The sequence below is a fragment of the Salvelinus namaycush genome, chromosome 27 (assembly GCF_016432855.1).
Source record: "Salvelinus namaycush isolate Seneca chromosome 27, SaNama_1.0, whole genome shotgun sequence".
NCBI lineage: Eukaryota > Metazoa > Chordata > Actinopteri > Salmoniformes > Salmonidae > Salvelinus > Salvelinus namaycush.
The window spans coordinates 39,472,480-39,499,720 of NC_052333.1; the positions used below are offsets into that span (position 1 = coordinate 39,472,480).

Below are 27,241 nucleotides of genomic sequence, written 5' to 3' on the forward strand. Positions count from 1 at the left end.
TTTACCACTGGAGATCACTTGCATTCATAGGTATCCTTATCTTACTAAAGCACAACTTCATGTAATTTTCTGCCCTCTGCATTAGGACCAGTGAGAGTGATGTATCCATCAAACGTAAAGGCAACCTTGTCTACGAGACGACCAGTGGTGCTAAGGTAAGAATGAAAGTTTTTTTTTTTTTTTAAGGAAATGATGGCCTCCCGAGTTGTGCAACAGTCTAAGGCACTGCATTGCCATGCTTGAGGCATCACTACAGACCCGGGTTCGATCCCAGGCTGTGTCACAGCTGGCTGTGACTGGGAGACCATAAGGCGCTGCACAATTGGTCCCAACATGAGGGTTTGGCTGGCCGGGGATTTCCTTGTCCCATCGCGCTCTAGCGACTCCTTGTGGCGGGCTTGGCGCCTGCAAGCTGACCTCGGTCGCCAGTTGGACGGGTTTTCCTCCGACACATTGGTACAGCTGGCTTCGGGGTTAAGCGACCAGTGCAGCTTGGCAGGGTCGTGTTTCGGAGGACGCATTGGCTCTCGACCTTCGCCTCTCCCAAGTCCATAAGGGAGTTGCAGCGATGGGACTTTACCTACCAATTGGATAATCACGAAAAAGGGGTGAAAGTGTTTGTACTACTGTGTGCTTATTCAGCTGAGATTGACCCCTTTTAGTGTGCTCATATCAAAGAAAAAGTGTTTTTGTTTATAAATGTGTGTGTGCGTGTTTGATCTTTGTATGTAAGAGTAACAGCTTGAGGATGTGTGTGTTCTCTGTACATATAAGAGGGAGTTTGTATAACCTTTATAGTAATATTCTGTGTCTCCAAGAGCTCCGTTTTGACACCCCAAAAATGTGGAGATTAGATCAAGCGGCTCGCAGGGTATTCAAAATGATACGGTCAGTTTTGGCAACAGTCAGCATTTTTGCACTGTCAAAATTGTATTCTCCTCTGTACAGTTTGTTCCTGCGGTCAGTAGCCTATATTTGTGTACAGCGGTCTTTGTATAGGCCTATTTTCTTTATGCATATGGTATTTACAGAGTGGCTGTGGATTTTTCTACTTCACGCACAGTTTCTGTTCTGCTCGTAGAGAACAGGCTAGTCTGGCAAATGGTGCTCGTTTTAATAAAGTTAGATCAAAGCTGAATCAATGTCTGCAAGATCACAAAGATGGTATTCTACATAACTGAATATAATAGTATAACGTTACTGTAAGACAGAACATCACTTCATTTCTTATGATATTTTAGGATGATTGTGCAAATGGTAAAATTTCTCACATGTTGCCAAAACTTAACAGCGCGCACCACTAGAAAAAATATAAATGCAACAATTTCAACAATTTTACTGAGTTCTGGTTCAGATAAGGAAATCAGTCAATTGAAATAAATGCATTAGGCCCTAATCAATGGATTTCACAGGTCTGGGAATACAGATATGCATCTGTTGGTCAGATACCTTAGTAGGCCTCAGGATCTCGTTCACGGCATCTCTGTGCATTCAAATTGCACGTCGATAAAATGCAGTTGTGTTCGTTGTCTGTGGCTTATGTCTGCCCATACCATAACCACCGCCACCATGGGGCACTCTGTTCACAATGTTGACATCAGCAAACGCTAGCCCAAACAATGCCATACACGTGGTCTGTGGTTGAGGCCGGTTGGACGTACTGCCAAATTCTCTAAAACAAAGTTTAAGGCAGGTTATGGTAGAGAAATGAACATTCAATTATCTGGTAACATCTCTGATGGACATTCCTGCAGTCAGCATGCCAATTGCACGTTCCCTCAACTTGAGAGAAGTGTGGCAATATGTTGTGTGACAACTGAAAAGAAGAAATGCTCACTAACAGTGATGTAAACAGATTTGTGGGCAATAAGCTTTTTGTGCATATGGAGCATTTCTGTGATCTTTTATTTCAGCTCATGAAACATGGGACTTGTTGCGTTTTTATAGTTTTGTTCAGTCTGTTCTTTGATTTGAAACTCAACATGGGTATTTCTACAGTTTAAGGTCCAATGCAGCCATTTTGATCTCAATATCAAATTTTCGGGGAACAATTATGTAGCTTACTGTGATTGTTTTCAATTAAAACTGTATTTAAAAAAAATATATAAATAGCTTCTTAGCGAAGAGTTAGAACTGTGGGAGTGGTCTGAGTGGGGAGGGGAAAACTGAAAACTAGCTGTTATTGGCAGAGGGGTTTGGAACTCTCTTATTGGTCTATTAACAAATTTACCTTCTGGTGATGTCACCAGGCAGGCCATACTCCATCCCACAAGCTGAAATTTCAGGTGTTTTTTCCCCAAAAGCTCTCATACGAAAATGGTATTAGCATACTTTTCACAATTTCATAGTATTATTCCAACCTCGTAGGGTGGAAATGTATATAATACACAGACAAATCACGTTTTTGACTGCACTGGGCCTTTAACACCATCTGCTCTAAATTTTGCACACTGTACATAATTCAAAACAACACTACTTTGAAACAACACTATGACTCAAGGTCTAAAATCATATCCCCATGAAACTGATTGAGATCAAGTGGTTGGTATGCAGATGCTGCATGGATATTTCACCTGTAAAACGTACCATTCATGATTGACAGTGAGAAATGTGAAGGGAGGATGACCAACATTTTTTGTAAAGAAACACATGCACAGAACTTGATTCAGAATTTAGCTGTAGGGAAAAGGGATACAGGCGGGCAGGACAGGGCAGTTACCTACGGATCCACAGCCTTGGCCTAGTATTAATTCTATGCAGACATTCATTTTATGTGTGCACATGGCAACCTCCAGGTATGACCACTTATGTATATGAGCTGTCATTTATATCTCATTATATAGCCTTTAGTGTGATTGTAGCTACTAACCATGTAAATCATCTGTGGGGTATCTTGACAACAGCATCTGAAGAGAAAAGCTGATTAGGATGGGCCCAGTCAGTGTTTGTTTGAAGAGCTCAGTCATTGGGATCTATCAATAATTGTGTGGGGCCCAGTGTTACGGTGGTATCCATGGTGATGCTGTGAAGGGTGGCCATCTTAACTCATCACCACAAGTGGTGGCTCTTGAGACATTTTGGCCTGTGATGGCTGAGGGGGTGGTAAATGGACTGGCACCGTAATAGGACTGTTCTAATAATGAGATGCCATTTTCTAACACCACTGTTCCCCAAGGCTAGTTCTGGTTCAAGACTAGTGCTTTGTTTGAATACCCATACTAATATACTGTATAACACTTAATATATACTATTATTTCATTTTAGTATACTGTAAAGGAACAGTATCCTTTCAGTTGAGTGTATTAGCGCTTCGCCTGTCTACCGAAAGTTGATGCTGTTGCTATGCAACGTCTTCCAAGCTTGTTACCATAACAAATACTAGCTAGACATCTTACGACTTCATTAACAATGTCCATTGAGAAAGTACAACTATACCACTTAGCTAAGCTAAGAATGACATGAATAATCAAGTTAATAAACGTTTGGTACTTAGTTAGATAGCATATAGTTAATATACTGGCAATTTTCATGTCTTAGTAGCCAACTAACGTTAGGTAGCTAGCTAACATAACAGTACATACAAGCAACTGCTGTAATGATCTGCTATGCTGTTCGTAAGGCTAGCTTAGCCTACAAATTGTCAGCCATCTTAACTTATTGAAAAGTCATTACTTTATTACATTGCTTAACATTTGTCATAATTAGTTAAAGCAAGAATTTGTAGCCGCTCTTGTCGGATTTAGGCTGCATATTTTCCGAAATGTTCTTCAAATCTGAAAATCTTATGAAGCCTGCCCATTTTCTGAAGAATTTCATTATGGACCCTAAAAGCATGGAAATACTGTCTACTGCTTGTATACTTTGTATTTTGGTGAATGTAGTACATTGGTGCACAACCTCACTAATGCTCTTGTGGCTGAATGGAAGCAAGTCGTCCCCCCCCCCCCCCCCCCCCCCCAGGAATGTTCCAACAACTAGTGGAAAGTCTTCCCAGAAGAGTGGAGGCTTTTTCTAGCAGCAAAGGGGGGACCTACTCCATAGTAATGCCCATGATTTTGGAATGAGATGTTCGTTGGAGCAGGTCTCCACATACTTTTGATCAAGTAGTGTATCAACATTACTTAATAGCTTGGTACCATTAGTAATAGTTTAATTCTGCTTAAGCATACAGTATAAGCAGCCAGAGATTTGACAATCCTAGTACAAATATAGTATAACGTGTTCTCTTCACTCTACTAGATATGATTGTTGGTTCAACTCCATGTTTAAGTGCTCTCTGAACATCAGTAGATTGTTTTGGCTGGCTCTAGAGCAGTGTTAAATGGTATACTGGTATCAGTGTGAAATAGCAGACGTATAGAGTTTCTCTGCTGCCTGTGTGGTGGAACATAAGCTGGTGTGTTGGGTTACTTGAAGCAGGTGGTGTGCTTGCCCGCCTCCTACGGCCACCTGTTATCTAATTTGTATGATATTCAGTATTTCATGTACTATTCATTTATACCGATGGTTATTCAGATTTCCCTCAAGGGTATAGCTAGCAGCTAACTGGCCTGTCCATTGACTAAATGATATTTATTTCTAATGTCCAGTTCATAGTCAATTCAACTCTACATTACCCCTCTTTAAAAACAGATAAAACCAAAACAAAGTGATTTGCCAGTTGCCTTGAGGAGAGCAGAATCTCTGCAGCACAGACCATAATCTATCACTGATAATATGTGAGAGGAAATTGTCAGAGGAATGTTAGTTCCGCAGGGCAAAACTTTACCCTCCATCCGTATTGTCACTGAGCTACATCCAGGCTGTGTTCCAAATGCCAACCTATTCCCTACATAGTACCCTACTGTGGACCCTGGTCAAGAGTAGTGCACTTTATAGGGTGCTATTTGGGACGCAGAGCCATTATACAGTATAACGTGACTGGACTAAGATTTATTCAAGGTTTTAAAAACCTCTCCTGACAAACAGTGGGCTGGGGTGGGTGTTGGATAAGACATACGGGTGCTTTTTACCCTTTCAGATAGTTGGACACGCTGATAGATGTTTACTATACTGAGCAATGTGAGAAATATTGTCATTTCTTCAAATAATTTGATTGACACCAGTGGACGCTGGCTCATAATAATGTCTGGAAAGGCGCTAATGAAATGGCATGAAACGCATAGAAACCATGTTTGATACCATTCCACTTATTCCGCTCCAGCCATTACCACAAGCACAGGCTCCCCAATTAAGGTGCCACCAACCTCCTGTGAATGACACCCCCTAGCACTATTTGATGGTGTATTTTGTAGATACTGCGCTTTGGCGATAACATTGATGCCAATCTGTATCAATTTATTTGTTGCCAACAATGTAGTGTTGAATGCAGGTTTCTAGGCAATTCTGATAGGATAGTGAATTGTAGATTGAAAGGGGGATACCTAGTCAGTCTCTGAATCAGAGAGGTACAGGGGGCTGCCTTAATCGACATCCACGTCTTCGGCACCCGGGGAACAGTGGGTTAACTGCCTTGCTCAGAGGCAGAACGACAGATTTTTACCTTGTCAGCTCAGGGGATTCGATCCAGCAACCTTTTCGGTTACTGGCCTAATGCTCTAACCACTAGGATACATGAGTACACCGCTGAATGCTGTACCATATATAGTAGGTACAGTTGTTTGTATATTGACTTGTTTCCTCTATCAGGTTCCTCCTAAACAAGGGTCTCATGGGAATCTGAAGAAGGAGTTGGAGCAGCGTCTGAATGAGAACCACCAGCTTCAGGAACAACTGGACCGCAACAAAACCGAACTACAGATGGCCCAAGAAGAGTAAGCTAGGCTTCACACACCTAGGGCTGGTTTTGCTTGTCACAGATTAGGCCTAGCCCTGGACTAAAAAGCACATTTAAATAGACTAGGTTTAATCTGTGTCAGGAATCTGTGTGCATTTGCAGTGTATGTGTGTTAAGACTCCCAAAAGTGATGTCACCGTATGTATTTAGTCTACGTTTTGTTGTCAAAATATAGAGAACCTATGGATTGCACCTTTAAGCAGCCCATTAAAGGGTCCTTAATCTCCTGCTTCTTTAATTGTTCGGTTGATGGATTGATTGTCTAATTGACTGACACGTTAATGAGTATATTGATTGGTGTCTTCCCTGTCAGGTTGACCCAGCTGCGGATGGCCAGAGAGGGGGCAGAGTTTCGGGTGCGTCAACAGGAAGACCAGCTGGCTGAGCTTCAGGAGGAGCTGAGGGGAATTCCAGAGAACACACCACAAACAGACTCCATGTCACTGCAGACGGTACGACAAGGATGATTTTAAAATGTTTATTTAACCTTTATTTATCTAGTCAGTTAAGAACAAATTCTTATTTACAATGACGACCTAGGAACAGTGGGTTAACTACCTTGTTCAGGGGCAGAATGACAGATTTGTACCTTTTCAGCTCGGGGATTCGATCTAGCAACCTTTCGGTTACTGGCCCAGAACTCTAACCATTATGATGTCTTGCATTTATGTAGCACTATTCAAAGTGCTTAACATTGTATGGTGGCATTTTATGAACTCCCAGGTGATGAACGGCAGCCATTCAGTGCTATTTACACACACTCTACACTCTCTCTCCCCTTCTCCTCTCTCTCCCTTGCAGGATGTGATGTCGTTGCAGGCGGACCTGGCGGAGGCGGCAATGTTGCGCCAGCGTCAGGAGGAGGTGCTGCGTCAGAGGGAGAGAGAGCTGACGGCCCTGAAGGGGGCGCTGAAGGAAGAGGTGGGGAGCCACGACCAGGAGATGGAGGCCCTCAGGGAGCAGTACAGCCAGGACATGGAAACCCTGAGGAGCACCATGGAACAGGTGTCACAGGTAGATACGTTGGTGTGTGTGTGGAAGTTTCATTCCAAAATGCTATATATCCATTTTCAGAAATGTTGGTAAATGAGCTTTTATTGTTTAAAGAAATTGAGTGAAAAAACGATCTAAGCATGGCATGGGGTTGTTCAATGACATGTATTTGTTTCAAATCTATCACTTGACATATCCGCCTCACTCTCAGAGAAATAAGTTGTACGCTAGGTTTTACACGGTCAAATATAACAAACAACGAAATTTTAAGGAACTGTACAAAGTATACATTTGTGACATCACTATTTTAAAAATGTTTTTAAAATTCTTCAATACAGTAATATGAGATCTGTATGTAAAACATTTACATTTGAAATGTTAGTCATTAGCAGATGCTCTTATCCAGAGCAATTTACATAAAGTGCATTCATCTTAAAACCTGTTGAGGATAGAGGGCGCTATTTACACTTTGGGGGAAAATCGTGCCCAATTTAAACGGCCTCGTACTCTATTCTTGCTCGTACAATATGCATATTATTATTACTATTGGATAGAAAACACTCACGTTTCTAAAACCGTTTGAATTATATCTGTGAGTAAAACAGAACTCATTTTGCAGCAAACTTCCTGTCAGAAAGTGAAAAATCTCAAATCGAGGCTCTGTTCCAGGCCCTCCCTATCATTTTGCTTGAGATTTATGACTATACATGCACTTCATACGCCTTCCACTAGATGTCAATAGGCTGTGAGAGGTGAAATGGGGTCTCAATTTCTTTCTATGGTCAAAATGACATGACCCCAGAATTCGTTTGTTCAGGAAGCGCATAAAGGTCACCAGTATTGGCTTCTGAAAAGCAATCGTTATAGACGTCTTATATCTCCGGCTTTGATTTTATTTGATAAATGTGAAGATATCATCGTAAAGTATGTTTTTTCAATATAGTTTTATTAGATTATTGAAATTTTTTCGGGGGTTTAGACGTGTTGCGTTCTTTGCGTTTGGTGACGAAGGAGAGCTTAGCGCCACTTAGCTAGTTTTGCTTGCTCATTCGAGAGGGAAAAATGCCATTCTAAAACCAAACAACGATTGTTCCCGACAAAGGACCCCTTGTACAACATTCTGATGGAAGCTCAACAAAAGTAGGACCCATTTATGATGCTATTTCATATATCTGTCGGAACATGTTTACTAATAGTTTGCGCCCAGATTTTGGGCACTCTCTCGCCATAACGTAAACTGCATGTCGTAATGAAGTTATTTTTAGAATTCTAACACGGCGATTGCATTAAGAACTAGTGTATCTATCATTTCCTATACAACATGTATTTTTTAGTAATGTTTATGAATAGTTATTTGGTCAGAATGTGAGTATCAGAAAAATATCCGGACGTTGTGGGAAAAAGATGCTACGTTAGCACAATGTATAACCACTGATTTCAGCTCTAAATATGCACATTTTCAAACAAAACATAAGTGTATGTATAACCTGATGTTATAGGACTGTCATCTGATGAAGCTTATCAAGGTTAGTCAAAAATGATATATCTTTTGCTGGTTTGTTACGATCGCTAACTTTTGCTGCTGGTAAATGGCTTGTGTTTCTGGCTATTGTGGTAAGCTAATATAATGCTATATTGTGTTTTCGCTGTAAAACACTTAAGAAATCGGAAATATTGGCTGGAATCACAAGATGCCTGTCTTTCATTTGCTGTACACCATGTATTTTTCAGAAATGTTTTATGAGTATTTAGGTATTTCACGTTGGTGTCTGTAATTACTCTGGCTGCTTCGGTGCTATTTGTGACGTAGCTGTGATGGTAGCTGCAATGTAAAACTGATTTATAGCTCAAATATGCACATTTTTCGAACAAAACATAGATTTATTGTGTAACATGTTATAAGACTGTCATCTGATGAAGTTGTTTCTTGGTTAGTTTGGTTGGTTCTTGGTTAGTTTGGTTGGTTTTGTGCATGCTACCTGTGCTGTGAAAAATGTCTGTGCTTTTTTGTATTTGGTGGTGAGCTAACATAAATATACGTGGTGTTTTCGCTGTAAAACATTTTAAAAATCGGACATGTTGACTGGATTCATAAGATGTTTCTTTCATTTGCTGTATTGGACTTGTTAATGTGTGAAAGTTAAATATTTCTCAAAAATATGTTTTGAATTTCGCGCTCTGCCTTTTCAGTGGAATGTGGGAGGAGTTCCGCTAGCGGAACCCCGGGGCTAGACAGGTTAAGATGGCTAGGTTAGACAACCACATATCACAGTGAATATACAGGATACAAACATTACATTCCAGCTAAACAAAGGATATATAACGTTTTGCCCCCCAAAAATAATGTGTACACATCTAAAATCTATGGATTAAAAAAAAACTGAACAGTAATATTTTACACACATGAAGGTACCCATAAGAAATAATTTCTGATGAAAAAACACATGAGAAATTGGTGGATATAGCGTTTTGGAAATAAACTCTTCATATGTCAAATGTTCAGTGTTAAGCTATCCAATCCCAATTTACATCTTCATTAGTTAAATCCGGTATGGTAGTGCTGAAATGGAACAACACAGTATATGCATTGGTTGGAGGTCCCTGAGAAACAGGGACTGGTTTATTTATTTCAGTCTGTGTATCAGGGGAGGATGGCTCATAATGGAAATGGAATGGCATCAAACACATGAAACCATGTTTGACCTATTTTATACTATTCCACTGACTGCTGCAGCCATTACCACGAGCCCGTCCTCCCCAATGAAGGTGCCACCAACCTCCTGTAGTATGTGCAGTGCATTCGGAAAGTATTCAGACCCCTTGACTTTTTCCCAAACAAATTTACGTTACAGCCTTAATCTAAAATTTAATTTAAAAAAAAATTCATCAATCTACACAGAATGCCCCATAATGACATTTTGCAAATGTATTACAAATGAAAAACAGAAATACCTTACTTGGCCTCCCGGGTGGCGCAGTGGTCTAGGGCACTGCATCGCAGTGCTAGCTGCGCCACCAGAGTCTCTGGGTTCGCGCCCAGGCTCTGTCGCAGCCGGCCGCGACCGGGAGGTCCGTGGGGCGACGCACAATTGGGCTAGCGTCGTCCGGGTTAGGGAGGGTTTGGCCGGTAGGGATATCCTTGTCTCATCGCGCTCCAGCGACTCCTGTGGCGGGCCGGGCGCAGTGCGCGCTAACCAAGGGGGCCAGGTGCATGGTGTTTCCTCCGACACATTGGTGCGGCTGGCTTCCGGGTTGGAGGCGCGCTGTGTTAAGAAGCAGTGCGGCTTGGTTGGGTTGTGCTTCGGAGGACGCGTGGCTTTCGACCTTCGTCTCTCCCGAGCCCGTACGGGAGTTGTAGCGATGAGACAAGATAGTAATTACTAGCGATTGGATACCACGAAAATTGGGGAGAAAAGGGGATAAAATTAAAAAAAATATATATAAAAAAAAGAAATACCTTACTTAGTATTCAGACCCTTTGCTATGAAACTTGAAAATTCAGCTCAGGCGCATCTTTTTTCCATTGATCATCCTTGAGGTCTTTATACAACTTGAACGGAGTCCACCTGTGGTTAATTCAATTGCTTGGACGTGATTTGGAAAGAGACTCTGTCAGAGCAAAAACGAAGCCATGAGGTCGAAGGAATTGTTTGTAGAGGTCCGAGACAGGATTTAAAACAGTTTAATCCATTTTAGAATAAGGCTGTAACGTAACAAAATGTGGAAAAAGTCAAGGGGTCTGAATACTTTCCGAATGCACTGTATGTACAGTTAAAGTCGGAAGTGTACATACACTTAGGTTGGAGTCATTAAAACTTGTTTTTCAACCACTCCACAAATTTCTTGTTAACGAGCCATGGTTTTGGCAAGTCGGTTAGGATGTCTACTTTGTGCATGACACAAGTAATTTTTCCAACAATTGTTTAGACAGATTATTTCACTTATAATTTACTGTATCACAATTCCAGTGGGTCAGAAGTTTACATACATTAAGTTGACTGTGCATTTAAACAGCTTGTAAAATTCCAGAAAAGGATGTCATGGCTTTAGAAGCTTCTGATGGGCTAATTGACAGAATTTGAGTCAATTGGAGGTGTACCTGTGGATGTATTTCAAGGTCTACCTTCAAACTCAGTGCCTCTTTGCTTGACATCGTGGGAAAATCAAAAGAAATCAGCCAAAACCTCAGAAAAACAATTGTAGACCTCCACAAGTCTGGTTCATCCTTGGGAGCAATTTCCAAATGCCTGAAGGTACCACGTTCATCTGTACAAACAATAGTATGGAAGTATAAACACCATGGGACCACACAGCCATCATACCGCTCACAAAGACGCGTTCTGTCTCCTAGAGATTAATGTACTTTGGTGTGAAAAGTGCAAATCAATTCCAGAACAACAGCAAAAGACCTTGTGAAGATGCTGGAGGAAACAGGTACAAAAGTATCTATATCCACAGTAAAACGAGTCCTGTATCGCCATAACCTGAAAGGCCGTTCAGCAAGGAAGAAGCCACTGCTCCAAAACCGCCATAAAAAAGCCAAACTACGGTTTGTAACTGCACATGGGGACAAAGGTCATACTTTTTGGAGAAATGTCCTCTGGTCTGATGAAACAAAAATAGAACTGTTTGGCCATAATGACCATCGTTATGTTTGGAGGAAAAAGGGTGAGGCTTGCAAGCCGAAGAACACCATCCCAACCATGAAGCACAGGGGTGGCAGCATCATGTTGTGGGGGTGCTTTGCTGCAGGAGGGACTGGTGCACTTCACAAAATACATAGCATCATGAGGGAGGAAAATTATGTGGATATATTGAAGCAACATCTCATGACATCAGTCAGGAAGTTATAGCTTGGTCGCAAATGGGTCTTCCAAATGGACAATGACCCCAAGCATACTTCCAAAGTTGTGGCAAAATGGCAACAAAGTGAAGGTATTGGAGTGGCCATCACAAAGCCCTGACCTCAATCCAATAGAAAATATGTGGGTAGAACTGAAAAAGCATGTGCGAGCAAGGAGGCCTTACACACCTGACACAGTTACACCAGCTCTGTCAGGAGGAATGGGCCAAAATTCACGAACTTATTGTGGGAAGCTTGTGGAAGACTACCCAAAATGTTTGACCCAAGTTAAACAATTTTAAGACATTGCTACCAAATACTAATTGAGTGTATGTAAAATTCTGACCCACTGGGAATGTGATGAAAGAAATAAAAGCTGAAATAAATCATTCTGTCTACTATTATTCTGACATTTCACATTCTTAAAATAGTGGTGATCCTAACTGACCTAAGACGGGGAATTTTTACTAGGATTAAATGTCAGAAATTGTGGGAAACTGAGTTTAAATGTATTTGGCTAAGGAGTATGTAAACTTCCGACTTCAGCTGCATGTATGTACCATATGTCTGCTCTCTCCCTGCTATGTGTTAGTCCCAGCAGCAGATTGAGGAGGAGAGGCAGAGGGTGAATGATGCCATGCTCTGCCTGGAGGAGGAGCTAGAGAGCTGCAGGGACCAGGGAGGCCAGTGGAGGAAGCAGCTGGAAACTACCACAGAGGAGCTTCACAGCACCAAGCAGGAGTGAGTGCCTCAATATATAATTATTTCATTGGCTGTAGTATATCAATGGTGCGTCATACACATGTCTCTACACCTGTGAAGTTGTCTTCATATTAGCTTTAAACTAGTAGTCTTTGTCAGGTCAGTTTTATATTGTCTTGCCCTATGATCTGAAATACCAGAGATATTGTGGCACCTTATCAGTGGCAGCTCCTTACCTGGTATTCTAAGGCAGTGTTTACCAACCCTGGTCCTCAAATACCCCCAACATTACACAGTTTCGTTGTAGCCCTTGACAAACACACCTCATTGAACTCATTGAGAACTTCATGATTAGTTGAGAAGTTGAATCACGTGTGCTTGTCCAGAGTTACAGTACACATGTGTAATGTTGGGGGTACTTGAGGACCAGGGTTGGGAAACACTGTTCTAAGGCAAACTTACACATATGATTGCTAAAGAGTACTGATTTTGGGGGGGCCTGCCCTGCCCTCCCTAATTGACTACCGACCTCTAGCACTCATGTCTGTAGCCATGAAGTGCTTTGAAAGGCTGGTCATGGGTCACATCAACACCATTATCCCAGAAACCCTAGACCCACTCCAATTTGCATACCATCCCAACAGAGCCCCAGATGATACAATCTCTATTGCACTCCACACTGCTCTTTCACACCTGGACAAAAGGAACACCTATGTGAGAATGCTGTTCATTGACTACAGCTCAGCGGTCAACACCATAGTGCCCTCAAAGCTCATCACTAATCTATGGACCCTGGGACTAAACACCTCCCTCTGCAACTGGATCCTGGACTTCCTGAAAGGCCGCCCCCAGGTGGTAAGGATACGTAACAACACATCCGCCACGCAGATCCTTATCATGGGGGTTCCTCGGGTGCGTGCTCAGTCCCCTCCTGTACTCCCTGTTCACTCATGACTGCGCGGCCAGGCACGACTCCAACACCATCATTAAGTTTGCCGATGACACAACAGTGGTAGGTTTGATCACCAACAACGATGAGACAGCATATAAGGAGGAGGTCAGAGACCTGGCCGTGTGGTGCCAGGACAACAACCTCTCGCTCAACGTGATCAATACAAAGGAGATTATTGTGGACTACAGGAAAAAGAGGACCGAGCACGTCCCCATTCTCATCAACGGAGAGGTTGAGAGTGGAGCAGGTTGAGAGCTTCAAGTTCAAGAGCTTCAAGTTCATTGGTGTCCACATCACCAACAAGCTATCATGGTCCAAACACACCAAGACAGTCGTGAAGGGGGCACAACAAAACCTATTCCCCCTCAGGAGACTGAAAAGATTTGGCATGGGTCATCAGATCCTCAAAAGGTTCTACAGCTGCACCATCGAGAGCATCCTGACGGGTTGCATCACTGCCTGGTATGGCAACTGCTCGGCCTCCGACCGCAAGGCACTACAGAGGGTAGTGCGTACGGCCCAGTACATCACTGGGGCCAAGCTGCCTGCCATCCAGGACCTCTATACCAGGCGGTGTCAGAGGAAGGCCCTAAGAATTGTCAGACTCCAGCCACCCTAGTCATAGACTTTTCTCTCCGCTACCGCACTGCAAGTGGTACCAGAGGGCAAGTCTAGGTCCAAGAGGCTTCTAAACAGCTTCTACCCCCAAGCCATAAGACTACTGAACATCTAATCAAATGGCTACCCAGACTACTTCCATATTGCCCCCCCCCCCCCCCCCCCCCCTCTTTCGTAACTCTACCCACATGTATATATTACCTCGACAAACCGGTGCCCCCGTACATTGACTCTGTACCAGTACCCCCTGTATATAGCCTCGCTATTGTTATTCTACTGCTGCGCTTTAATTATTTGTATATTTCTTATATATTTTTTTTCTTAAGTGCATTGCTGGTTAAGGCCTTGTAAGTAAGCATTTCACTAAGGTGAATAACTGTTGTATTCGGTGCATGTGACAAATAGAATTGGATTTGATAGTATCTTTTCAGCTAGCGCTAGTCTGCTGTACCTGCTCCAAAACACCTGTAATGTTCATCCTATAGCTTTGTTCTCCGTCTTCTAAGTAGTGAGCCCATATGTTTCAGCACCTTTTGTTTCCAGGACTGATCAAAACAAATTTCTTCATGCTCTCTCTCCAGCAGACATAGTAACCACTATGTTTGTAGCATAAAATTGCAACAAAATCGGAGTATCGAATTGCAGTACATATAGAATCGTGAGTCATGCGAATCGCAATACGTATCGTATTGGCACCTATGTATTGTGATAATACTGTATGGTCCCTGGCAATTCCCAGCCCTGCTAAAGGGAGACCGTTTGCTCCCGAGTATTTTCATTTGAATAGGAGTCTCAGTTTCAGAACACGAGAGAGTTTGCATTGTCACACTTTCCTAAGATGTTTGCCGATGGTCACACCTTTTTCATTTATTTATTTTGGATTGCATTTGAATACTTCAATTTTTTGTTGAAACTGTAATGTGGCTTTGGTTCTGACCTGAAATGTTAAATGTTATTCTATTCCCTCCCTTTAATGCATGTACCTTTTTTATTTTTTATCCCTGACTTTTTTTTTACTGGGCAGGAACGGGGAGCAGAGCAACACACCAACGTGAGCGAGAAACTCAAACGGACTCTGTTTGAGTAGAATAGTTTAGTCTCATGGGGCCAAATCTTTAACTTGAGTTCTGTTCCTCAAATAACACGTCACTCAAATAACATGCTCGTATCTGAAGTTTTGATGTGACTAATGATCTGATCATTAGAAGAATAAATACTAACTACAATCTACTGAGCAAATGATCAATCAAGATTTATTTACCAATTTCTATAACTTCTCAAATGAATCTCAAGCTATTTTTATTAATCAAGCCATCTTGACAAATGATTCATCTAAGTAATCATATCAACTATGTTATAAACCGACATATGATCTAAACTATTGAAATGAAACATGATACAATTTCCTATGTATTGAGATTTGTTTAGATTCCTAGATAGCAACAGGTTTGTGACGGTGTGAAGATTCAAAAAAGTGTTCATTGTTTGTTGCGCATTAGCTGTTGTGTTCACATGATGATCGTACATGCTGTGTGTTTTAATAATTATTGGCTGTGTTTGTGTAGGCTCATGAGAGCGCGTTTGGAGAAGGAAGAGTTTGAGGGGGAGCTGAAGGAGCTTCAGGATTCACTGATGTCCATGAAGAAGCAGATGCCTGGCTTTGACGAGGCAGACTCTTATGCAGAGGTAAGCTTCTTCATGGTCACAATGTCACAGATCGAGCATACACATATTCTTACACACAGTGCCTTCCGAAAGTATTCACACCTCTTGACTTTTTCCACATTTTGTTGTTGACACTGGAATTTTAAAATGGATTCAATTGACCTTTTTTTTTGTCTCTGGCCTACACACCATACCCCATAATGTCAAAGTAGAATGCTTTTTCTGGCGAGCCTAAATAAGTTCAGGAGTAAAAAAATTGCTTAACTTTTACCGCCTCAGAAACCCGGATCCGGGATCACCCCCCACCCCCCCCACACTGATTAGCATCGCTAGCATAGCGTCACAATTAAATAGTAGCATCTAAATATCATTAAATCACAAGTCCAAGACACCAAATGAAAGATACAGATCTTGTGAATAAAGCCACCATTTCAGATTTTTAAAATGTTTTACAGGGAAGACAAAATATGTAAATCTATTAGCTAACCCCGTTAGCAAAAGACACCACTTTTCTAACTCCATCAGTTTCTTACTCCATCAGGTGCTATCACCAATTCGGCCAAATAAAGATATTGATAGCCACTAACCAAGAAAAAACCTCATCAGATGACAGTCTGATAACATATTTATTGTATAGCATAGGTTTTGTTAGAAAAATGTGCATATTTCAGGTATAAATCATAGTTTGCAATTGCAGCCACCATCACAAATCTCCCCAAAGCGACTAGAATTACTACATAGAGCAACGTGTATTACCAATTTACTCATCATAAAACATTTCTTAAAAATACACAGCTCACAGCAATGGATAGACACAGATCTTGTGAATTCAGACAATATTTCAGATTTTCAAAGTGTCTTACAGCGAAAACACAATAAATCGTTATATTAGCATACCACATATGCAAACGTTACCCGACCATTGATTCAAGCCAAAGAGAGCGATATCGTTATCATCGCCAAAATATATTAATTTTTTCACTAACCTTCTCAGAATTCTTCCGATGACACTCCTGTAACATCATATTACACAATCCATATAGAGTTTGATCGAAAATGTGCATATTTAGCCGCACAATTCGTGGTTACACAACGTGATTAGTGGGCAAAAAATCAAGCAATTTGCCCGGCGCCATTTTGGAAAGGCACCTAATCTTATCGAAAACTATTCATAAACTTGACTAAAAAAATACAGGTTGGACATGAAATGAAAGATGCATTAGTTATTAATGCAACCGCTGAGTTAGATTTTTAAAATTAACGTTACTAGACATACAGTGTGCGTTACAGCCAGACTAGTGCCGCAATAATGGCGTCACTAGTCGCCATTATTGAGTTTACATTTTTCCACATAAAAACGGAATAACATCATAAATAGCTCTTACTTTTCGACGAGCTTCCATCAGAATCTTGGCCAAGTGGTCCTTTGTCCAAAAGAATCGTTGCTTGGTTGTAAAACGTTGCATTCAACTTCTGATATAGCAGCTAACAATAGCTAACAATAGCTATTTTGCCCCAACGTGTCCAAATCCTCAAGACGCAATACTGAGGAAATTCCGAAAAATAGCAATATACTCGCATAATCTGATATAACTCGGTTTAAAATAGCTTCGTTATGATGTGTCTAACACCTATATCGAATTAAATTACAGACGGATACATCTAACGTTGATAACTGAGCGTTTGAAAATGGCATCCTGAGGTCCCTCTCTGCGCAATGGTCAGCGTCGAAAAGAAGGCGCACCTCACTCCTTGGACTTTTATAACCTCTGAGAGCTACGTATAAAGCCCATTCCACTTCTCATTGGTTACTGACATCCAGGGGAAGGCGGGTGCAGTTCATGTCGTTCCATAGGATACACACAGACCTTTAAAACTGATCTGAGACCAGAGCTTCGCTCTCAGACCTTCGCAGTACCTGTCATGGATTTCGCTGTAGAAAGAGTTCTGGGTCACCCACAGACATAATTCCAACGGTTTATGAAACTAGAGAGTGTTTTCTATCCAATAGAATTAATAATATGCATATTGTACGAGCAAGAATTGAGTACGAGGCAGTTTAATTTGGCGACACCCAGAAAAAAAAAAATGCTAACTGCTCCCCCTATTGACAAAAGGTTAAGTCACATAATGACTTGCATGCAATCTGTGTGCAATAATAGTATTTAACATGATTTTTGAACGACTACCTCATCTCTGTACCCAACACATGCAATTATCTGTAAGGTCCCTCAGTTGAGCAGTGAATTTTAAACACAGATTCAACCACAAAGACGGGAGGTTTTCCAATGCCTCACAAAGAATTGGTATTGGTAGATGGGTAAAACTAAAAACGGCAGACATTGAATACAACTTTGAGCATACACCCAGTCACTACAAAGATACAGGTGTCCTTCCTTACTCCGTTGCCGTAGAGGAAGGAAACCACTCAGGGATTTCACCATGAGGCCAATGGTGACTTTAAAAGTTACGGAGTTTAATGGCTTGATGGGAGAGAACTGAGGATGGATCAGGAACATTGTAGTTACTCCACAATACTAACCTAATTGACAGAGTGAAAAGAAGGAAGACTGTACAGAATAAAAATATTACAAAACATGCATCCTGTTTGCAACAAGGCACTACAGTTGCAAAGCAATTACATTTTTGTCCTAAATACTAAGTGTTATGTTTGGTGCAAATACAACACATTACTGAGTACCACTCTCCATATTTTCAAGCATAGTGGTGGCTGCATTATGTTATGGATATGCTTGTAATCGTTATGGACTGGAGTTTCAGGATAAAACATTTACTGAATGGAGCTAAGCACAGGCAAAATCCTAGAGGAAAATCTGGTTCAGTCTGCTTCCCGTAAGACATCGGGAGATTAATTCACCTTTCAGCAGGACAATAACCTGAAACACAAGGACAAATCTACACTGGAGTTGCTTACCAAGAACACAGTGAATGTTCCTGAGTGGGCGAGTTAAAATTGACTTAAATCTACAAGACCTGAATGGTTGTCTAGCAATGATCAACATCAAATTTGACAGAGCTTGAAGACTTTTGAAAGGAATAATAGGCAAATGTTGCACAATCCAGGTGTGTAAAGCTCTTCGAGACTTACCCAGAAATTGTTACCAAAGGTGCAAAAAAAATATTTAAAATTTAAAAAAAATGTTTTTAAGTATTTACTCTGGGGTGTGAATAGATATACAAAATGTATTTTACATATTTCATTTTCCATACATTTGCTGAAATTTCTAACATGTTTTCACTGTCATTATGTGGTATTGTGTGTAGATGGGTGAGAAACATGTATATACACTGCTCAAAAAAATAAAGGGAACACTTAAACAACACAATGTAACTCCAAGTCAATCACACTTCTGTGAAATCAAACTGTCCACTTAGGAAGCAACACTGATTGACAGTACATTTCACATGCTGTTGTGCAAATGGAATAGACAACAGGTGGAAATTATAGGCAATTAGCAAGACACCCCCAATAAAGGAGTGATTCTGCAGGTGGTGACCACAGACCACTTCTCTGTTCCTATGCTTCCTGGCTGATGTTTTGGTCACTTTTGAATGCTGGCGGTGCTCTCACTCTAGTGGTAGCATGAGACGGAGTCTACAACCCACACAAGTGGCTCAGGTAGTGCAGCTCATCCAGGATGGCACATCAATGCGAGCTGTGGCAAGAAGGTTTGCTGTGTCTGTCAGCATAGTGTCCAGAGCATGGAGGCGCTACCAGGAGACATGCCAGTACATCAGGAGATGTGGAGGAGGCCGTAGGAGGGCAACAACCCAGCAGCAGGACCGCTACCTCCGCCTTTGTGCAAGGAGGAGCACTGCCAGAGCCCTGCAAAATGACCTCCAGCAGGCCACAAATGTGCATGTGTCTGCTCAAATGGTCAGAAACAGACTCCATGAGGGTGGTATGAGGGCCCGACGTCCACAGGTGGGGGTTGTGCTTACAGCCCAACACCGTGCAGGACGTTTGGCATTTGCCAGAGAACACCAATATTGGCAAATTCGCCACTGGCGCCCTGTGCTCTTCACAGATGAAAGCAGGTTCACACTGAGCACGTGACAGACGTGACAGAGTCTGGAGACGCCGTGGAGAACGTTCTGCTGCCTGCAACATCCTCCAGCATGACCGGTTTGGCGGTGGGTCAGTCATGGTGTGGGGTGGCATTTCTTTGTGGGGCCGCACAGCCCTCCGTGGGCTCGCCAGAGGTAGCCTGACTGCCATTAGGTACCGAGATGAGATCCTCAGACCCCTTGTGAGACCATATGCTGACACATGCACATTTGTGGCCTGCTGGAGGTCATTTTGCAGGGCTCTGGCAGTGCTCCTCCTTGCACAAAGGCGGAGGTAGCGGTCCTGCTGCTGGGTTGTTGCCCTCCTACGGCCTCCTCCACGTCTCCTGATGTACTGGCATGTCTCCTGGTAGCGCCTCCATGCTCTGGACACTACGCTGACAGACACAGCAAACCTTCTTGCCACAGCTCGCATTGATGTGCCATCCTGGATGAGCTGCACTACCTGAGCCACTTGTGTGGGTTGTAGACTCCGTCTCATGCTACCACTAGAGTGAGAGCACCGCCAGCATTCAAAAGTGACCAAAACATCAGCCAGGAAGCATAGGAACAGAGAAGTGGTCTGTGGTCACCACCTGCAGAATCACTCCTTTATTGGGGGTGTCTTGCTAATTGCCTATAATTTCCACCTTTTGTCTATTCCATTTGCACAACAGCATGTGAAATTTACTGTCAATCAGTGTTGCTTCCTAAGTGGACAGTTTGATTTCACAGAAGTGTGATTGACTTGGAGTTACATTGTGTTGTTTAAGTGTTCCGTTTATTTTTTTGAGCAGTGTATATTTAATCCATTTTGAATTCAGGCTGTAACACAACAAAATGTGGATTAAGTCAAGGGGTATGAATACTTTTTTTTGTACACAATTAAATACACCCACATTCTAACTCATTCTCTCCCACACACACACGCACAAAAGGCAGTTGCACACATTCTGTTCCTCATCCTCTTTATTCATCTTGGTCACGATTTGCTTTTTCCAAGGATCTTCAGCGTTGTAATGATGATATCAAGCAGGCTCGCACGGAGGTCGACAGACAAAAGGTTGAGCTAAATGAGAAGGAGGAGGAGCTTCAAGCCCTGAGGAGGGCTAGCCAAGTACGGGAGTCTGAATTGAGGTCAGAGAATGACAGGCTGAAGGACCAATCACGGCAGGGGAAAGATGAGCTCGAGATGGCACTTGAGAAGGCAAAGCAGGTGAGGTGTCATCAACTTGATACATCTAAACTTTGACTGAGTGTGGGATGGATGTGAGGTTGAACTCTTTTACCTCTCTCTCGCGGTCTCTAGTCGTCAGGTGGGTCCTCACCATTGGATCAGGGGAGTCTGGAGCTTCAGGAAGCCAACACAAGGCTGAGAGAAAGACTGACTCGCATGGTAAAATACACTTACCAAAACCGCAGCATGCATGTATAGCTATGGAAAAACACACAGGAGTAACACTCGGCAAACATAAGCTACACCACTAGGCACAAATGCAAGTGTGAGACTTTTATATCTTAGAAAAGGACACATAATTTCTACACAGTAATGCATGGATTCATAAACTCTGATCTGTTATTACGTTAAGGTATACCTAAATACACATACTCCTAAATAAATGGGTATTTTTCTGTTCCACAGACGAGGCTTCACTCCAGCGTGCCCCAGAGCTCAGAGGCTGAGCAGGCACTGGAAGATGAGAACCGCTCCCTGAGGTCCCAACTGGAGGAAGCCAGGCGAGGATTCTCCCGTCTGGGCAAGGACAGGGAGGTGCTGGGCCAACGGCTGGAGGAGAGAGATCTGGAGAGAGACGCGCTGCGCAAGGGCAAGAGTGACCTGGAGGAGCAGAAGAGACTGTTAGACCGGGCCCTGGAGAAGATTAGCAAGGAGGTGCGGCATCGCATGTGTGTGCGCACATCTGCTTTTTTATGTATTTATTTCCTATTGCCCTGGTATGAGTTTTGGATTGCTTTAAAACTGAATTAACAAAGATCACCCTAACCTTATTTCCCATCCATGCCCTTTCCACCCACCCTTTCTCTACCCGTCAGATGGAGGTGATGCTGGGGGACTCCCGTCAGTCGGTGCAGGCCCTGCAGAGCCAGATGGATGAATACAGAGAGCGCTCCAGGAGAGACCTACAGGATGCCCAGCGGCAGGGCAAAGACCGACTGGCTGAACTGCAGAGGGCCCAGGCCAACTTGAAGACACTGCAGGAAGAGGTGAGAGGGAGAGAGCGAGCGGGAGGAGGAGATGTAGGGAGAGGGAATGGACAGACTGGCTGAACTGCAGAGGCCCCAGGCCAACCTAAGGACACTTCAGGATGAGGGGAGGGAGAGCAGAGCAAAGGAAATGACAGGAAGATGGTGTTCAGGTACAAAGAAAGGAGTGAGAACAGTGGAGAGAGAGAGTTTGCAGGTGTATTTTAGAGAGAAAGCAGGAAGGAGAGTAAAAGGATTGAGGGAAGAGAAGGAAGAAAATATAAAGATACGGTATGAAGTGAGTTACAGTTGTTTAGACAAACTTGAGGTGATCCTTATGTGGCTTATCAATATATTGGGAATTTTATGTCCCCTTTCCAAATGTTGAACCACTGACTCCATCCCCATTCCGTGGTCCAGGTTTCTCGTTTGAAGAAAGAGCTGCTGGTGTGTGGGGAGGAGAGGGACAGCGCCCAGCTGGAGAGAGACCTGCTCAGCAGCCGCCTCAAACATCTGGAAAGCGAACTGGACTCTGGGAGGAGCTCTCAGACGGACCGCAACAGGGAACTCAGAGGCCTGGAGGTGAGGGGTCAAAGGTCATTACCTTTAAATGTCAAAGATTTTGGGGTGAATTATAGGTGTGGAAATACTGTATGTCTGGGAAATGGAGGTTAGAGGTCAAGGGTTCTTCTGAGAGCTTTGGGAATTGTATGTGAAAGACTTCTAGCCTGGGACTATCAGCATGGAGTATATGATGTTGGGAAGGGGAGGAGAGCTTGAAAAGACATGGTCAAACTAATTTGTTTACAACTTGGGTGGATGCGTGTCAGGACAAAGTGAAGACGATGGAAATTGAATTGGATGAGGAGAAGAGCAGCGTGGAGCTTCTCAATGATCGTGTTGCACGCAGTCGAGAACAGGTACTGTACTTTAATACACACACACAAGCAGGTACTGATTTCCATACAAACTAAGTCACTCAGAATGTTTGCTTATTCTCTTTCTTCCATTCTTTCTCAGATTGACCAGCTGCGTGGAGAACTGATGAAGGAGCGCTCAACCGTACACGACCTTGAGATGGACAAGAGTGTCCTAGAGAGACAGGTACAGATTTCACTTTTCATATCCAACATTTTATGTAACAGAAAATGCCTAATTCTAAGTGTCATCACCCTCAAACATTTTTGCTCAAACACATCTTGATATGCCAACGCGCTCTCCTCAGGTGAAGGAGTTGAGGTCCCGTGTGGCAGACATGGAGACACAGTCCCGTCCCTCCGCTGGAATCACTTTGTTAGAGGGTAAAGTGCAGGAGCTGGAGGAGAGGCTACACAGTGAAGAGAGGTGTGTACAGTAACTGCTCAAGTACTATGGACACAGCATGAAGTACTAACATGCCAAGCACCATAATATTGACTAGCAGTAGTCCTGGCTTTGTGGATACTATAGTTGATCTGAATAGTATGAGTATTGTGTGTAATGATATGTCTCTGTGTTCAGAGAGAAGCTGAGTATCCAGGCCTCCCAGAGGAGAGTAGAGAGAAAGCTGAAGGAAATAATCGTCACTCTGGACCAGGAGAGGAACCAGCACGCTGAGCAACGAGACCAGGTACATGTTAATATATACTGGTGGTCCTCTAGCTCAGTTGGTAGAGCATGGCACTTGCAATGCCAGCATTGTGGGTTCGATTCCCGGGACCACCAGTATGTAAAGTGTTTACACGCATAACTGTAAGTTGCTTTGGAGAAAATAGTCTGATAAATGGCATATATTATTATTTTATACCATGGCATTGTTGAATACTTGTTTCTGATTGGCTTGAAGGGCATTGTAAGTGTACATTATTTCCCTATAGCACATGGTAAAATTCAATGGCTATAGTTTTTACATGTTCTGTGTTTGAGCTGCTTTTGAAAGCAAAAGTCGAATTGAAAACATCATTGTTGAATTCGATTTTCAGCACCTTTACACTGATGACAATTTTGGTGTGATATTAACACAGCAGGAATAGTGTTTTCAATGCAGTACATAGTTTGAATTCTTGGCCAGGTTCTTCAAATGCACATACAGTACCACTCAGAAGTTTGGACACACCTACTCATTCAAGAGTTTTTCTTAATTTTTACTATTTTCTACATTGTAGAATAATAGTGTTAAGACATCAACTATGAAATAACACATATGGAATCATGTAGTAACCAAAAAAGTGTTAAACAAATCAAAATATATTTTATATTGTTCAAAGTAGCCACCATTTGCCTTGATGACAGCTTTGCACACTATTGGCATTCTCTCAACCAGCTTCACCTGGAATGCTTTTCCAACAGTCTTGAAGGAGTTCCCACATATGCTGAGCACTTGTTGGCTGCTTTTCCAACTCATCCCAAACCATCTCAATTGGGTTGAAGTCGGGTGATTGTGGAGGCTAGGTCTTATGATGCAGCACTCCATCACTTCTTCTTGGTCAAATAGCCCCTACACAGCCTGGAGGTGTGTTGGGTCATTGTCCTGTTGGGGAAAAAATGATAGTCCCACTAAGCACAAACCAAATGGGATGGTGTATCGCTGCAGAATGCTGTGGTAGCCATGCTGGTTAAGTGTGCTTCGAATTCTAACTCATCAGACCAAAGGACAGATTTCCACTGGTCTAATGTCCATTGCTCGTGTTTCTTGGCCCTAGCAAGTGTCTTCTTGTTATTGGTGTCCTTTAGTAGTAGTTTCTTTGCAGCAATTCGACCATGACAGTCCTCACAAGAGCCAGTTTCATCATAGCGCTTGGTTTTTGCGACTGCACTTGAAGAAACGTTCAAAGTTTTAGAAATGTTCCATATTGACTGACCTTCATGTCTTAAAGTAATGATGGACTGTTGTTTTTCTTTGCTTATTTGAGCTGTTCTTGGTATTTTATCAAATAGGGGCCATCTTCTGTATACCACCCCTACCTTGTCACAACACAACTGATTGGCTCAAACACACTAAGAAGGAAAGAAATTCCACAAATTAACTTTTAACAAGGCACACCTGTTAATTGAAATTCATTCCAGGAGACTACCTCATGAAGCTGGTTGAGAGAATGCCAAGAATGTGCAAAGCTGTCATCAAGGCAAAGGGTGGCTACTTTGAATAATATAAAATATATTCTGATTTTAATTTATTTATTTTGGTCACTACATGATTCCATGTGTGTTATTTCATAGTTTTGATGTCTTCATTATTATTCTACAATGTAGAAAATAGTACAAATAAAAACTCTGGACACACCTACACATTGAAAACTTTTGACTGGTACTGTATGTGTTCACACACATGCACTCTTCCTTCTGATACATGCTACTCTCAAACCAAAAAGTGACAAACGTATTGGTGACTTATGTTTAACGGTTTAGTCATTTTCTGTACAATGTTGTATCTACTTGGGCATGTTAAGCTGTACTTTATCGTACAGTGGCTTCAGGTGGTAGATGCAGGTGCTCACATTCACCTTCCTTTGGTTTTGGTATTCTTTGTGGTTATTTTTACTATTGACTGGACTGTAACAAAGAGCTATATACTTATCTGGGGCTTACACTTTCCTACTCTTCCTGCTGTATACATCAGATATTTATGACAATCTGCTTCATGCACAACGGTTTGAGAGGAACCAGCATGCTAAGCAACTAGAACAGGTACATGTTAATGGATATGGTTGATCCTCTGTAGCTCAGTTGGTAGAGTATGGCGGTTGCAACGCCGGGATAGTGGGTTCGATTCCCGGGACCACCATTATGTAACATGTATACACCCATGACTAAGTCACTTTGGATAAAAGTATCTGCTAAATGGTATTTATTTTTTTATATTATTATTTCAAAGCATGACATTGTTGAATACTAGTTTTTGCTTGGCTTGAAGGGCATTCTTGAACGTGCATTATTTCCCTATAACACACAGTAGAATTCAATGGCTATAGTTCTTACATGTTCTACTGTATGTTTGAGTTGCTTTTGAAAGCTAGCGCGTCATGGAGCACACCTTCCATGTTCATTATTTTCCAGGGAACGCATAGCCCCTTGTTGATTATCCCTTAGTACATTCATGTCTATGTACATACAGTATGTGTACTATAACATGAAAATGAATGTAATGACAGAGAACTAGGTGGTTTTTGGTGGAGATTCCTATTGTTTCCTCACTCTACAACTACATACCATAAATACTTAGTCAAGCAGGCGCACATTTCTTCAGGACGTTGTCTTTTCTATGCATTTAATAGCGGACTTGCTGTGTCCTGCTGACCTTTTTACCTTTCCTTGGTCCCTTGTGCTGTGTGACAGTATCCTAACCACCTGTCCACCTCTGTCCCCAGCTGTCCCTGCGTGTGAAGGCCCTGAAGCGTCAGCTGGACGAGAGCGAAGGCGAGGTGGAACGACTAGAGGGGGTCCGCAGGAAGGCTCTTAGGGACCTGGAGGAGCAGCAGGAGCTGCAGGAAGCACTGCAGGCCAAAGTCACAGCACTGGAGTCTGAGAAGTGAGTTCCCTGATAAATATATACACACAAACAAATTCCTTAGTATCTGCAGGCAAAAGTCACAGCACTGGAGAGTGAGCTAAAGTGAGTTCCCTCCCTGACAGATATCTATCTACAGTACATACAAGCAGTATACACCAAATGTATTCTTTAGTATCCCATACCCTCTATATGGCTGTTCTGTACAGCGTTGCATCTTGTCATACCAGTTATGCCAGATATGATTATGTACACTGCTCAAAAAAATAAAGGGAACACTAAAATAACACATCCTAGATCTGAATGAATGAAATATTCTTATGAAATACTTTTTTCTTTACATAGTTGAATGTGCTGACAACAAAATCACACAAAAATTATCAATGGAAATCAAATGTATCAACCCATGGAGGTCTGGATTTGGAGTCACACTCAAAATTAAAGTGGAAAACCACACTACAGGCTGATCCAACTTTGATGTAATGTCCTTAAAACAAGTCAAAATGAGGCTCAGTAGTGTGTGTGGCCTCCACTTGCCTGTATGACCTCCCTACAACGCCTGGGCATGCTCCTGATGAGGTGGCGGATGGTCTCCTGAGGCATCTCCTCCCAGACCTGGACTAAAGCATCCGCCAACTCCTGGACAGTCTGTGGTGCAACGTGGCGTTGGTGGATGGAGCGAGACATGATGTCCCAGATGTGCTCAGTTGGATTCAGGTCTGGGGAACGGGCGGGCCAGTCCATAGCATCAATGCCTTCCTCTTGCAGGAACTGCTGACACACTCCAGCCACATGAGGTCTAGCATTGTCTTGCATTAGGAGGAACCCAGGGCCAACCGCACCAGCATATGGTCTCACAAGGGGTCTGAGGATCTC

General features: G+C 42.5%; 1 protein-coding gene across 1 annotated transcript in view; it reads left to right on the plus strand.

The window, feature by feature from the left end:
• The window catches only part of cgnb (cingulin b), a 58,585-nt gene that overhangs the window by 28,394 nt on the left and 2,950 nt on the right, over nt 1-27,241 (plus strand). Inside the window, exons 4-19 of the mRNA XM_038966857.1 lie at nt 86-155; nt 5,689-5,813; nt 6,150-6,288; nt 6,638-6,850; nt 12,265-12,413; nt 15,510-15,630; nt 20,681-20,893; nt 20,987-21,073; nt 21,320-21,568; nt 21,730-21,900; nt 22,300-22,461; nt 22,710-22,799; nt 22,900-22,983; nt 23,105-23,223; nt 23,380-23,488; nt 26,226-26,386. Of these exons, the coding sequence (XP_038822785.1) occupies nt 86-155; nt 5,689-5,813; nt 6,150-6,288; nt 6,638-6,850; nt 12,265-12,413; nt 15,510-15,630; nt 20,681-20,893; nt 20,987-21,073; nt 21,320-21,568; nt 21,730-21,900; nt 22,300-22,461; nt 22,710-22,799; nt 22,900-22,983; nt 23,105-23,223; nt 23,380-23,488; nt 26,226-26,386 (2,262 nt within the window). The remainder of the gene's footprint in view (nt 1-85; nt 156-5,688; nt 5,814-6,149; nt 6,289-6,637; nt 6,851-12,264; nt 12,414-15,509; nt 15,631-20,680; nt 20,894-20,986; nt 21,074-21,319; nt 21,569-21,729; nt 21,901-22,299; nt 22,462-22,709; nt 22,800-22,899; nt 22,984-23,104; nt 23,224-23,379; nt 23,489-26,225; nt 26,387-27,241) is intronic.